The sequence below is a fragment of the Anarrhichthys ocellatus genome, unplaced genomic scaffold (assembly GCF_004355925.1).
Source record: "Anarrhichthys ocellatus isolate YVR2014 unplaced genomic scaffold, GSC_Weel_1.0 scaffold3, whole genome shotgun sequence".
Lineage (NCBI taxonomy): Eukaryota > Metazoa > Chordata > Actinopteri > Perciformes > Anarhichadidae > Anarrhichthys > Anarrhichthys ocellatus.
The window spans coordinates 14,324,436-14,336,833 of NW_022280033.1; the positions used below are offsets into that span (position 1 = coordinate 14,324,436).

Below are 12,398 nucleotides of genomic sequence, written 5' to 3' on the forward strand. Positions count from 1 at the left end.
GGGAACGTTAGTGGAAGGTAAGGAAAATAACCTGCAGGGAACGTTAGAAGAAGGTTAAGAAAATAACCTGCAGGGAATGTCAGTGGAAGGTACGGAAAATAGAAAATAACCTCCTGGCAACATTAGCGGAAGGTGAGGAAAATAACTTCCCATTAACGTTAGCGGAAGTTTGAGAAAATAACCTCCCATTAATGTTGTCTTTGTGGTTTTCTCCAGGCCCTGGTGGACATCACAGACTTTCAGATCTATAAGGAGCTGATCAAGGACCGTCTACAACAGCAGTGCATCAGAGATGCTTCTTCCTCCTCCTTATTCTCCACGATCACCTCCAGCTCTTCTCAAAGCTCAATAAAGTCCATCAATCTTGGCAGAAAGTTTTGTTAACTTGTGTTTCTTAGTTGTTGAACCATTTCAGAACTTATACAATGCATCTTTTGACTAAATGTAAAACGAATTGTTAAACTAAACTCATCAAATCAACTTATTTCGAGAGGTTGCATGCATTGTGTGTGGGTTCAAATTCTCCACAGAACCTCGTTCTTACAAATTTGTGGAACGTTATAATGGAGAGTTGTTATTTACCTTTTTCTACAACTGTGACAGGGGTTGGATCAGCCAATCAGATTGCTTAAAACTAAACTCAGCTCACACTATACACTGTTGATATTTAGAGCTACCTTTACAAAATACAGGATAATCTAGAGGAGGTGAAATTTGTTAAAATAACATGGTTTGTAAAAAAAGAAAAAGAAATATTGATTAAATAGTTGATAAATATAATGTATACATCAAGTAAACTTCTTCTCTCTGAATTCTCTGACAAGCCAAAATATAATATTACTAATCTCAACTGATTATTTAGGTTGTGAGTTTTAAGAAGCTGTTCGGGGCATTTTTGGCACAATAATAACAGGGGTTAATATATTATGAAGATGTAAAATCGTACCATCTTAACAGAAGTAACAACACAGGAGAGTCAGAAGGTGTAAAGAGAGCTCAGTCAACACATCTACAAAGTCCTGACAAGAGAACTAATAGACAACAAATGAAAGAAGCTGTGTGGTTGAACCAGATTTAGCTAAATAAACCAGAGGTTCATAAATAACAACACATTACCAGTCTAAGAAGTAGAATCCAGAAAAGGTTAAAGGGCTTTTTTAAACCTCACACCAGATTTAAGTGTCATGTTGCACCTTTGTCATAGAAATGTCGGAGACAAAAGTAATCAAAGTTTTATTGTTTGAATAAAGAAAATGTGTTCACATTGTGATCCACTTTTAAGCTTTTTAGTTCAATATATTGTCTTGTTATTGAGCGTCAGAATAGGTTTAAGTTACATAAAACGTGCAGTTATGTGAAGAATAAACTGGTGTTTTTGTTCAGTAAATAAGAGAATACGGTTTTATTACTGAGAGAGTTTTGGGGAAATTGTACAAAGATACCGCTGGAGCGTGCGTCGTGATGACGTCACGTTTGTAAAAGCACAAACCTCTCTGAACAAATAGCTCTCTCGCCGGGTGCGGTGGCGCGCGCCTGTAATCCAAGTTACCGGGAGGCTGAGGCTGGCGGATCGTTTGAGCTCAGGAGCTCTGAGCTGCAGCGGACTATGAAGATCGTGTGTCCGCACTAAGTTCGGTATCGGTATGGTGCTCCTGGGGGAGTCCAGGACCACCAGGTCGTCTAAGGAGGGGTGCACCGACCCAGGTCGGAGACGGAGCAGGTCAAAGCCCCCGTGCCGCTCAGTAGTGGGATCGCGCCTGTGAATAGACGCTGTAGTGCAGCCTGAGTAACACAGCAGGACCCAGTCTTTTTACAAACAGCTGATACAACAACAACAACAACAACGTGTTTACATGTTACAGCAGCTTCATCACTGCTTCTTTATATTCTAGTTCCCATGAAAACGTCCAGAAAGCAGTCGTGTTTGTTTGTCCTACAGCGCCTCCACCTGGAGGAGAGGAGCGATGAGCATCAATCACAGCAGTCAGTGCAGCACCACAGATACAGCAAACTAACGGGGCTTTCTTTATGACGTTCAATGAACTTGGTAGAGAGGTGAATAGTCACAAACACACAAAACAGTTTTATCTTTGTTTTTCTGTTCAAATAACTAAAATATATCCATAACACGTCTTCAAGGTATAAAAATCTGGATCACAAACATTTAAAAAATGTGTTTTTCTATGTTGTTGTAAGTTTGTTGTTTTCATTGAGTGATTATTATATCAGCCTTAAATATGAACAGTAGTTGTGAAACAATACAGACTCATGGTTCAGTAGCACAAAACGTGGTTTACAGTTTGAAGTGACTGAAGGTCAGAGGGATGGAGTAGTTACAGAGCAGCTAACACTGTCAAGAGAAGTGGATATTATGGGATTAATCCCAATGAGTAATGACATATGATGAATCCATTTCTGTGATGTATTGCAGAGTCCTGATGTTGCTGAAATGATGAAGGAAAGTCTGGAAAAATATCAATGTTAGCAGATAATTGGTATTTATGTGAGGATTGTGTTGACAAATGGGTCACAGTCGTTTGCTGATTTTTGAATTATCGGAAGCAAAGTGTCTGTGTTTGTTTGAAGTAAGATTTTAAGGGAAATGTCTTTCCATCAAAGGGAAGGGTGCATTGTGGGGAATTGCATATTGATATAAAGAAGCAATGCACCTGAAATATTCAGCCTCAATCTTTAGAAGACCTCTTACATTTCAATCATCTAATTTCCTCAGTTCATCATGTTTTCCTTATCTTTACCAGAGACAAGATTCCTGCTGTATTTTCCGTGTAAGACTATGTTTTGCAGTTGCTGTAATCTGGATGTCATCACATCAATTGGCCAACAGGATCCTAAATCAAGGATCATATTCAGAGGGATGTGAGATGTGCAGGAAGGAACAGGAGCGATGAAACAGTGATACCAAGTGTTAGATATGGACACACTGGCCTAAACAGTATGCTTCTAAAAATAGGAAAACATGAAACAGGCAAATGTGACTATTGTGGGCAAGAGGAAACAATAGAACACGTTATTGTTCAATGTCAAAAATATGAACAAGAAAGAAGGCAGCTCGGCAAGATGGAGGTACGTTTTGATGCAGTGGATATTCTGCAAAATAACTCAAAAAGTGAATGTTATCAAGTACTATTTCAGTATCCTAGACTAACTAATATTATTAAGAAAATATGAGCCTGTTGCTTTTTTTTTGTTCCTTTTTCTTTCTTTCTTTTTTTTTGCTATTGTTTTTTTATTATATTAAACTATATAAGTACTAGACAGCCTGATCCACACTCCATACCAGTTGGTGGCGGTAATGCGCCAATTCATTGTTTTCCAACCGCCAATGAACCTCAAAAAAGAAAGAAAGAAAGGTTGCAAAAAGTCAAAATGGCGACGGCTTGGTCTGAACGGAACGGAATGGCGAGGACAACTAGCAAGCCTACACACCTCAAAAGCGACTAACTCTGAACGTAATGAGCGCTAATGTCGGCCAAAAGAATGGCAAGTAAAAGCAAAGACAGCGGTGAAGTTATTAAAAACTACCATAAACAGGCGTTTGAGTATGTATCGAAGGCGCTAAGGATCGACGAACATGACTCAGGTTTGTTTATAGTGTGACATATTCATTGTGTCGCATGGCAGCTTGTAATTAACACGCACTCTTCCCCGTAATGCCAGGAGATAAAGAGGAGGCTGTACAGTGGTACAAGAAGGGGATTTCTGAGCTTGAAAGGGGGATTGCTGTAGAGATCACGGGACAAGGTAGTATACATGTATATACATATGATTGTACACAGTGTAAAATGTGTTAGCCTTATACACCACGTTTTGTTAGCAGGAGAGCAATATGACCGATCAAAGAGACTTCGAGATAAAATGGTCACCAATCTCACCATGGCAAGAGATAGGCTTGCTCTTCTAGGTAAGTGGCATCATGGTCAAGTCTAGACTCATTAGTCATCTGACTCTGGAGAGGGATGCTGAATATGAATACTGTTCCTGCTTCACAGAGGCGACAATGGCATCAAAAAGGAGGAGTAATCCACTGAAGACCTCAAATCATGATCTTCCACAACCAAAGCCTGTGCCCAAAAGCCAGCCTGCAGCGCGAGGCGTGCCCACTAACATCAAGCCCTCCACCTTCGTTAGACCCCCATCCAGATCCACTGATCCAAAGGTGATTTTTAAATGACATTTAGTTGCCCAGTTGTTTGTTATTTAAAGATGACTGACTCTGATGAAGTGTGTACTGCTCTCTGGATATTTGTGTTCCTGCTAAGTTGACCCCACGGGCTGGAAAAGCTATAAATGGAAAACCCACAGCCGTGAAACAGCCCCCAAAGAGGGATATGAAGAACTTCAAGAATGTGGACAGCAAACTGGCCAGCTTGATTATGAATGACATTGTTGACCGGTATTTAGAAGTATTGTTATTACAACAATAATAAACCAAATAATTGTAAAAAAAAATAACAATTGCTGCAGTTTAATTAGCTTCCTGTGTTCATTGCAGTGGAGCGTCTGTTTCCTTTGAAGACATTGCGGGACAGGACTTGGCCAAGCAAGCACTCCAAGAGATTGTCATTCTCCCTGCCTTAAGACCAGAGGTGATCACTCATTCATATCTTTTCTCAGCTTACTATATTTCTGCCTTTTCAGATTTACATTTAACATTTTTTTTAACACGCCATTCAGCTCTTTACCGGCCTGAGAGCTCCGGCACATGGTTTGCTTTTATTTGGCCCGCCTGGAAATGGGAAAACCATGCTGGTAAGTCAAATGTTCTTTTCAACACAGCATACACATTTGTCCAGGTCAAACTGCCTCAGTATTATGATGTGAAATGTAACCCTGGCTTCCTCTACTAGGCCAAAGCAGTCGCTGCAGAGTCAAACTCCACGTTCTTCAACATCAGCGCAGCCAGTTTGACGTCTAAATATGTAAGAAAACACTTTTAGTGCTCTTAGTCTAGAGTAGGTCTCCACACTACACTAAACTTAGTGTAGGTTTTTTTTTTTTTAACCTTTCTTGTCTACCGCCGTCACAGGTAGGAGAGGGAGAGAAGCTTGTACGAGCACTGTTTGCAGTTGCCAGAGAATTGCAACCCTCTGTCATCTTTATCGGTTTGTATTACTCGTCTATTTATTGACTAAATGTGCTCCAAACACTAATTGAATCTCCAAAATTGCAGTTCATAAACAAACCCCAAATTATTTTAATTATGATTTTCCATTCAGATGAAGTTGACAGCTTGCTCTGTGAAAGGAGGGAGGGAGAACACGAGGCCTCTCGTCGATTAAAAACCGAGTTCCTCATTGAGTTCGATGGGGTAAGAGCAGCCTCTGACATCTGATCACTAACCCGCTCCAGAGCGCTTAAGTCTCTGTTATCTCAGAGAGCTACGCTTTTATTCTCACGACAATGCTTCTTGGTTTCAGGTGCAGTCAGGAGGGGATGACAGGGTGCTCGTAATGGGAGCGACCAACAGGCCTCAGGAGCTCGATGAAGCAGTACTGAGGTACATGCTGCAACTCTGCACGCTGCACAGTTGTTATGCATTTATTTTGTTACAAGCTCACTACAGTTTTCCTCTCCTGTTAATCTTACAGGCGCTTTGCAAAAAGGATTTATGTGGCGTTGCCTGACGCGGAGGTATTTACATCGGAACCATTTTGACAGTTTATTACTATGATCAGTGTCTTTCTTAGCTTTGAAATGCGAATGTTGCATTTTGAAAGTTCATTTATACATAGGATGTAACTCGTTCCTCCAGACAAGACTCACGCTGCTGAAAAACCTTTTGGAAAAGCACGGCAGTCCATTGAGCACAAATGAGCTGTCCTATCTCGCAAAGTGAGTTTGATATTTAAATGCCAATACAGCCTTTCACGGCATTATTTTTCTGTGTATATGCATTAATTCCTTGATATTTGACTTGATAGAAATAGTGCAAGATATTCAGGAAGTGATCTCACGTCGTTAGCCAAAGATGCTGCGCTTGGGCCAATTAGAGGTAAGATGTCCTCCTAACATTATGGTATCGTTGGTGTGTATTTCAGCCTCCGTGACGAACTAAATCTGCAGCTTTTTTTAATATGAAAATCCTCTCTTACACAGAGTTGGGTCCAGACCAAGTCCGAAGTATGGCTGCTAGTGAGGTATTGCTATATTCACAATACGACATATATTTCCTTTCTGCCCATTTAAGAAGTATGTAACAGTATGTATTTGTGTTTGTCTGTCTACACAGATGCGTAACATCAAGATGAAAGACTTTGAGGATTCCCTGAAGCGCATTAAGCCCAGTGTTGGCTCAGCGACTCTTACTATGTATACCAAATGGAACAAAGATTTTGGGGACACAACAGCTTTTTGAACTAGATTTGAACTTGTTCAAAAAAAAAAAATTAACTGACGTTGATTTTTCTGTTTCAATCTGTGGGTAAGAGATGTCATTAACATAAATGAACATAAAAACCTGGAACAAACCCTTTGCAGCTTATTACAGCTATAATGTGTAAATATGACATTTGGAAACATTTCCTGTTTTTTGGGAAGGCTTTGCTAGTTAGATTTATTTTCGAACTGTATTGTTAAACTCCTAAAACACTGTTTAGTTACTTGAAATTGTATTTATTCTCAAGAGTTGTTTTGCAAAACTACAAGTGATCTTCCTCTTGCCTCAAGAGGGCAGCACGTTTATGCAGATCCTGACATTGCTGCACAGAGCTGGATCATTTTACACACCTGATGTTTTGACATGTTGATGGTATTGATCACCAAGTGCTCTCTGCACATGCAAGTATGATAATTGGGAAAAGATAAAATAGCTTTGGTGAATTTGTATCATAAAAATGTTTTTTTTTTTATTTCCATTTGTATTCATAGTTTTTAGATAAAACTACTTTTATTGTCTTTTGAAAGTAGCAGACCTAACGATTTGTTGTGTTGGCTCAGTAGAGTTGGAAATGTATTGAGCAGAACTGCAATAGCTTCTTGCTTTCCTCATGCATTAATAAATACAATCATTAAAAGTTTCTCCAGCTTTATTTATTTATCAGGTACTAACTGTAGCATCGTACACAGATAAGTGCTTAACTGCTAGTTTTTTTTGTTTTTTTTGTTTTTTTTAAATCCTTTTTTACCACCCAAAGAGCAAACGCATCACATCGCTCTCTTTTAAATAAATCAACAATAGTAGTTTAATACAGCTTATTCTACACGTCCTCTCATCTGCAGGTAGATGGTGCTGCAGGTCTGTTTTCACCTGTTTTCCACGGCTTCTTCCTGCAGCTCAAACTCCATTTAGAATCAGCCAGTGTTTTGCCTGCAACCACTGATGTGTGGAATGCAGTTAATTGCCATTAATGAGAGTAAAATCTGTTCTGCCATGTTGAGCGATAGATTGGATTAAGTTTGCAGTTTGGAGGTATGTCAGATTGTTGCACTTTGGAAGCCTCTGGAGTTGTTGACAAGTGAGGTTACATTGTTCAAGACCTCATAACAAGCCACCATCTAATAACAAGGCTACAGACTCGGCTCGGATGTGTCACCAGCTGCCAGGGCACGGTTTAGTACATGCTTGTGGTCAGTCTTGGAGCTTTATTTTAGTGCACTCCAAACTCTTCTAATGAAAAGTGGAACATCAATCCCACCACTCTCCCAAAGGCCCTTCCTTTGGTCAACTGGTGGTGTTGCCTGTGGTTTGTGTGGCCCTGCAGCTGCATCATCTTTCCCTGCAGATGTTTACAGACTCTGCAAATGCAAACATTTTCTGCAATTAATAAAGGTTGTCCTATGAGTTTTGTTTTCCAAACTGTTTGACTTTACCATGAGAAGAAATTAAAAAAAGGGAGTTCAACATGCAAAACTCTCGCCCCAGAGCTGCAACCACACCCAGGTCTACTCTCTTCTCCTCAGGGGAGAGATGTTGGATGGTGTGTGTGTGTGTGTGTGTGTTTTTTAACTTGTCATGACTGAAGAGCTTCTTTCACGATGCCAGACAGGAATGAGAGTGTTAGGGGTCAGGGTTTAGTCATCACCTTTTTTCTCTGTTTGCTCTTCAGTGAGAGCATCCTGCACAGTAAACAAATGGTCTTTATAGCGGACTAGTTGCAAGACCATTTAGTCATGTTATTTTCACACCTTTCAACTCGCATGTCGGAACATAAATTAAATACCTGCGGGTGGGAAAATGAGCTAATCACTTAGCAACATTCTTACAAGCAATTACTTTAACAATAACCTGTAATTACAGTAGAGAGCAACTATTATATGTACACGATGGGCTTTACATTTTATTTTCACGCTGACAGAAGACAGCATTATTGAGGTGGTTTGAACCTCGGAGATGATTGACAGCTTCCCTTTTTGGTTGCGTGTCAGACGCCTGCACCTCCACAGTGGCTCATTGATGCTTTGACCACTACATCCACTCAAGGGAAAACAGAAAAGGTGATCATTCGATACCTCCAGTGAAATAGCCCACCCTGTAGAGAGTAGAATAATAGTCAACACAATGAGGACCTCTGACTGACTGAGCAAACAGTGTGAGTGTTTCTTCAAGTGGCCCTTTATGAAAACAGCATGTGGATGGATGGGAGGGTTTTGTTCAAGTGAATGCACGTGTCTCACTTCAAATCTGTTTGGATTATTCTCTGAGTTTGTGATGGTATTAATCATAACCCTGTCATAACTTGTCAATTGCCCAGCCTTACAGTCGTATATTAGCTGCTAAAAGACCGACTGTGTGCAGCAACATGTCTGAGGGTGGCTGTGAGCATGGTTATGTTTAAGAAAGGCCTGATTGCAAATTGTTGAACTGGTGGAAAGGGATTTCCTTAAACATTTTGGATTCGGCCCCTTTATCACCCTTAGTTAGAAGATGTGGTTCAGGGCGTACACAGTGGAAAGCCTTCAGGGCTGAGTGTGTCCATTCTCCAGCACTGGCTGCTACTGTTCCACTGGCCTGCACACCCAATACATAACATCATTTACTGTGAGAGTGTTATATTTCTCTCTCAGGGGAAGCTTCAAGCCAAGTCTAATCTTGTATCCAATGGCAACATCTGTCCTTTATGAGCAAATTTATTTTCCTTGCTTGCTGTTTATTTATGGTGTGTGAGGGTGGAAAAAGTGAGGTGTTGGTATATATATATATATATATATATATATATATATATATATATATATATATATATATATGTATATATAAGAATGTAGTCTTTTACTAAGAATTTATCTATACATTTGTGGTATTAGCAGGCGCTTAGACTGAGCTACAGGTTACATATTTAAAAATTTAAATAATGATCAGATATGAGACGTGGGAGTATTTGGAAGAACATAAATTACACCTTACAATTATGCCGTCCACTCAGTTTTAGACACAATGTATGAAAGCTAAAATGAGAGGAACCAAGAGGAGATGTTTGTTTTTGCTGCCTGATTTGTATTTGTGGAAAGAGTTTACAGTAACCACCTGACTCTCTGTTAAATTTTCACTGTAGCGGAATGATAGGTTGTGGTAAAGTCAGTAATAGCTAGTCTTACAACCCAGCAGTCTACTTTGGGACGTCAGCACCATTTTACAAGGTGTAGCGGGAAAAGAGCTTGTGGAAAAGCCACTTTTTAAAAAATCATTGGAGTATGTAGACGATTGATCAGTAGAGGGAGGAGATTATTTTAAGCCACTGAGGATTTAGATAAGTGTTTAAAAAAAAAAAAAAAAAAACTCTTTAGAGTGAGTTTATCAATGTCTGCATGCCTTAGAGTGAACCCATGTATTTCCTCTCCCACTGCAGCCTACAGACACAAAGCTGTAAAAGGCAGATATGGACAGAGTGGAGGCATAACTCTGTCATGCCTGCGCATGACAGAGTTATGCCTCCAGCCATTACTCTCAGTAACCTCTGATGTGATAAGGGGTCAAACCCTTATCTTTGACATCAGAGAACTTGTGCAGATGTACTGGACTTGATATTAGTCATTAGTGCAGCTTGTCAAAACACTCTCTAAATAGGTCTGTATTCAGTCTCACATCCAGGTGGCCCTCTGGACAAAACATAAAATAAGAATAATATAAGACACACGTACGTCCTACTAGTTTGGACAAATATCCCCCCAAGATGATGCTCAGGATACATATTGGCCCTGGACTGAATACATGTTGAGACGTGGCTTTGATGCAGGGAGTGGCAGAGAGATGATGCTCAGGGGAACGGTGCACTGTCAAGGTGAACTGCAGGCTGCCCCGCGGTGCATTCTTTCAGCTCATGCGCAGCCAAAATACTTGATGAAAAGTGAAAGTGCAGTGAGGACTGAGCATTATGCTCTGTCTGTCTGTCATTCCGCTCCTCCCTTGTCCTCCACCTTTTCATCCCTTTGTTGCCCTTCCCTCGGGTCATTCATGTGAGGACAGGAGTGATGGTTCAGCTCCACCTCTGACCTCGGTCAGGTTCACTGTGCAGCAACTAAACAAGAAGCCCAGTCCCATCTCATACTTTGTTAGTATAAACTCCACCCTCGGAGTCCAGGATTAAAAACAACTGATATACAAAAAAGATGACCCGATGATGATGACATTATATATCATGTTGTGAGGTGAATTTCAACTGCACTTCACGTGAACTCACACAGGACAATCATGAATTATCAACGTTTTATTGCTACAACCACTTAAAGCACTAAGGCCAGACTGGGGGACTTATAATATCTGAGCTGATATTGTGGATCAGTCGTAGGCTGTGTCTGAATTTCACTCCCTATTTGCTATACAGTGCACTTTATGGTTAACCGTTTTATATTAAGTGTCGAAATTAAGAGTATGGAAATGTGTCCACTATATAGTGCCCTCAAAATGTCCACAATGTGATGAAAAAGTAGTGTCCATAGCATGTACACTGATGAACACTGAAATGATGAGAAGTCAGTGTCCAAATCTCAAATTACTGCTCAATATAGGGTGAACGGTTGACCGTCTACCAGGAGTAATGAATGAGTTAACAAGGGAGTTAATATGGATTATGTTGCCATCTTGGATTTTGGCAACCAGAAGTGACACGAGAGGGTGGAGACCAAATGCTGAATAAGACATTGTTGGGTGACCAAAAAGGTTAACTTTAGTGAACTGAAAACACACACAATGGTTAAGGTTGTCAGACGTAAACATATACAACTCCCAGATTGGACAACTCTGTGGTTGCAACTTCTCAATCACAACGTAGCCATAAAAAAGCCATAGAATAGTATTTCAAAAAAAGTCTTGAAAAAATCATAGTATAGTATGTTGAAAAGTGTCCTAAAAAGTCTGAGTGTAGTATGTTAAAAAAAGTTATAAAAAGTCATAGCATAGTTTGTCAACAAAAAGTCATTATAAAGTCATAGTTTTGTATGTCGTAAAAAATCATGAAAAAAGTCATAGTATGTCGAAAAAAAGTAAAACAAAGACACTTTATTATGTCGAAAAAAGTAATAATATAACATGTTGAAGAATCATAAAAGAGTTGTAGTATAGTATGTCGAAGAAATTCATTAAAAACTTTTAGTTGAAAAAACATAAAAGAGTCCTAGTATAATGTTGAAAAAAAGTTTTTAAAAGAGTCATAGTATAGCATGTTGAATAATGTCATGAAAAAGTAATAATATAACATGTAAAATGTCATAATGAAGTGATAGTATAGCATGCAAACAAATATAAAAAGTCATCGTATAGTATGTCGAAAAATGTCAAAAGGTCATAGTATAATATGTTGAAAAAAGTCATAAAAATGTCATAGGATAGCATGTAGAAAAATGTCGTGATGAAATCTTAGTACAGCATGTTAAAAAAAGTTTAGTACATCAATAAAAGACATAGTGTATGATGTCCAGAAAAAGTCATGGTATAGTATGTTGAAAAAAGTTATGAACAGTGTATCGTATGTCGAAAAAATAAATTAAAAAGTATGAAAAAGTCAAAGAATAGCATGTCTATAAAAGTCAGGAAAATGTCACAGCATAGCGTATCAAAACCCTGGGGATGAAGTCTTTCACCTGAGTAAGTCAAGATGTGAGATTTCCTGCTATAGTTGTTCTGGCAGAATACTGTTTATTTTCTTGGAGCTCAGCTTTGAGTCAAACAGAGACATGAACACCTAGGTGGGCAACCCCCCCCCCCCCAAAAAAAAATTCAGATAAAAAAAGTAATCACAAAACTGATAAAGTATACAACAAATCAAAAGTTCAACATAGCACATGGTGGTGCCAGGGGAAAATAAAAAACCCTAATTCCCAGGATGGCACTGGTCTCATTGGTACTGGTAACAGCAGCCAGCTGCCTCCGACTCCTTGATGGCATCCAGCTTCAGCCAACCAGGAACACTAAAAGACAAACAACACAGCAACAACAAAGCACACAC

The 12,398-nt window shown here is 39.4% G+C and overlaps 1 protein-coding gene across 4 annotated transcripts; it reads left to right on the forward strand.

The window, feature by feature from the left end:
* Positions 1 to 3,382: 3,382 nt before the first annotated feature.
* spast (spastin) lies at positions 3,383 to 7,038 on the forward strand. 4 transcript variants are annotated; one of them, XM_031877904.1, is made up of 16 exons: positions 3,383 to 3,601; positions 3,679 to 3,762; positions 3,836 to 3,922; positions 4,011 to 4,177; positions 4,281 to 4,414; positions 4,514 to 4,607; positions 4,696 to 4,770; positions 4,869 to 4,940; positions 5,048 to 5,123; positions 5,238 to 5,329; positions 5,439 to 5,518; positions 5,610 to 5,652; positions 5,774 to 5,853; positions 5,943 to 6,013; positions 6,118 to 6,158; positions 6,251 to 7,038. In XM_031877904.1, exons 1-16 carry the CDS (start codon positions 3,484 to 3,486, stop codon positions 6,374 to 6,376), a joined length of 1,440 nt encoding a protein of 479 aa, XP_031733764.1. In that variant the 5' UTR covers positions 3,383 to 3,483; the 3' UTR covers positions 6,377 to 7,038. The 4 variants fall into 4 exon arrangements, 3 of the variants coding, with proteins under 3 accessions (XP_031733764.1, XP_031733769.1, XP_031733777.1); XM_031877909.1 differs by having other exon boundaries at positions 3,839 to 3,922; XM_031877917.1 differs by having other exon boundaries at positions 3,383 to 3,501.
* The last annotated feature ends 5,360 nt before the right edge of the window (positions 7,039 to 12,398 follow it).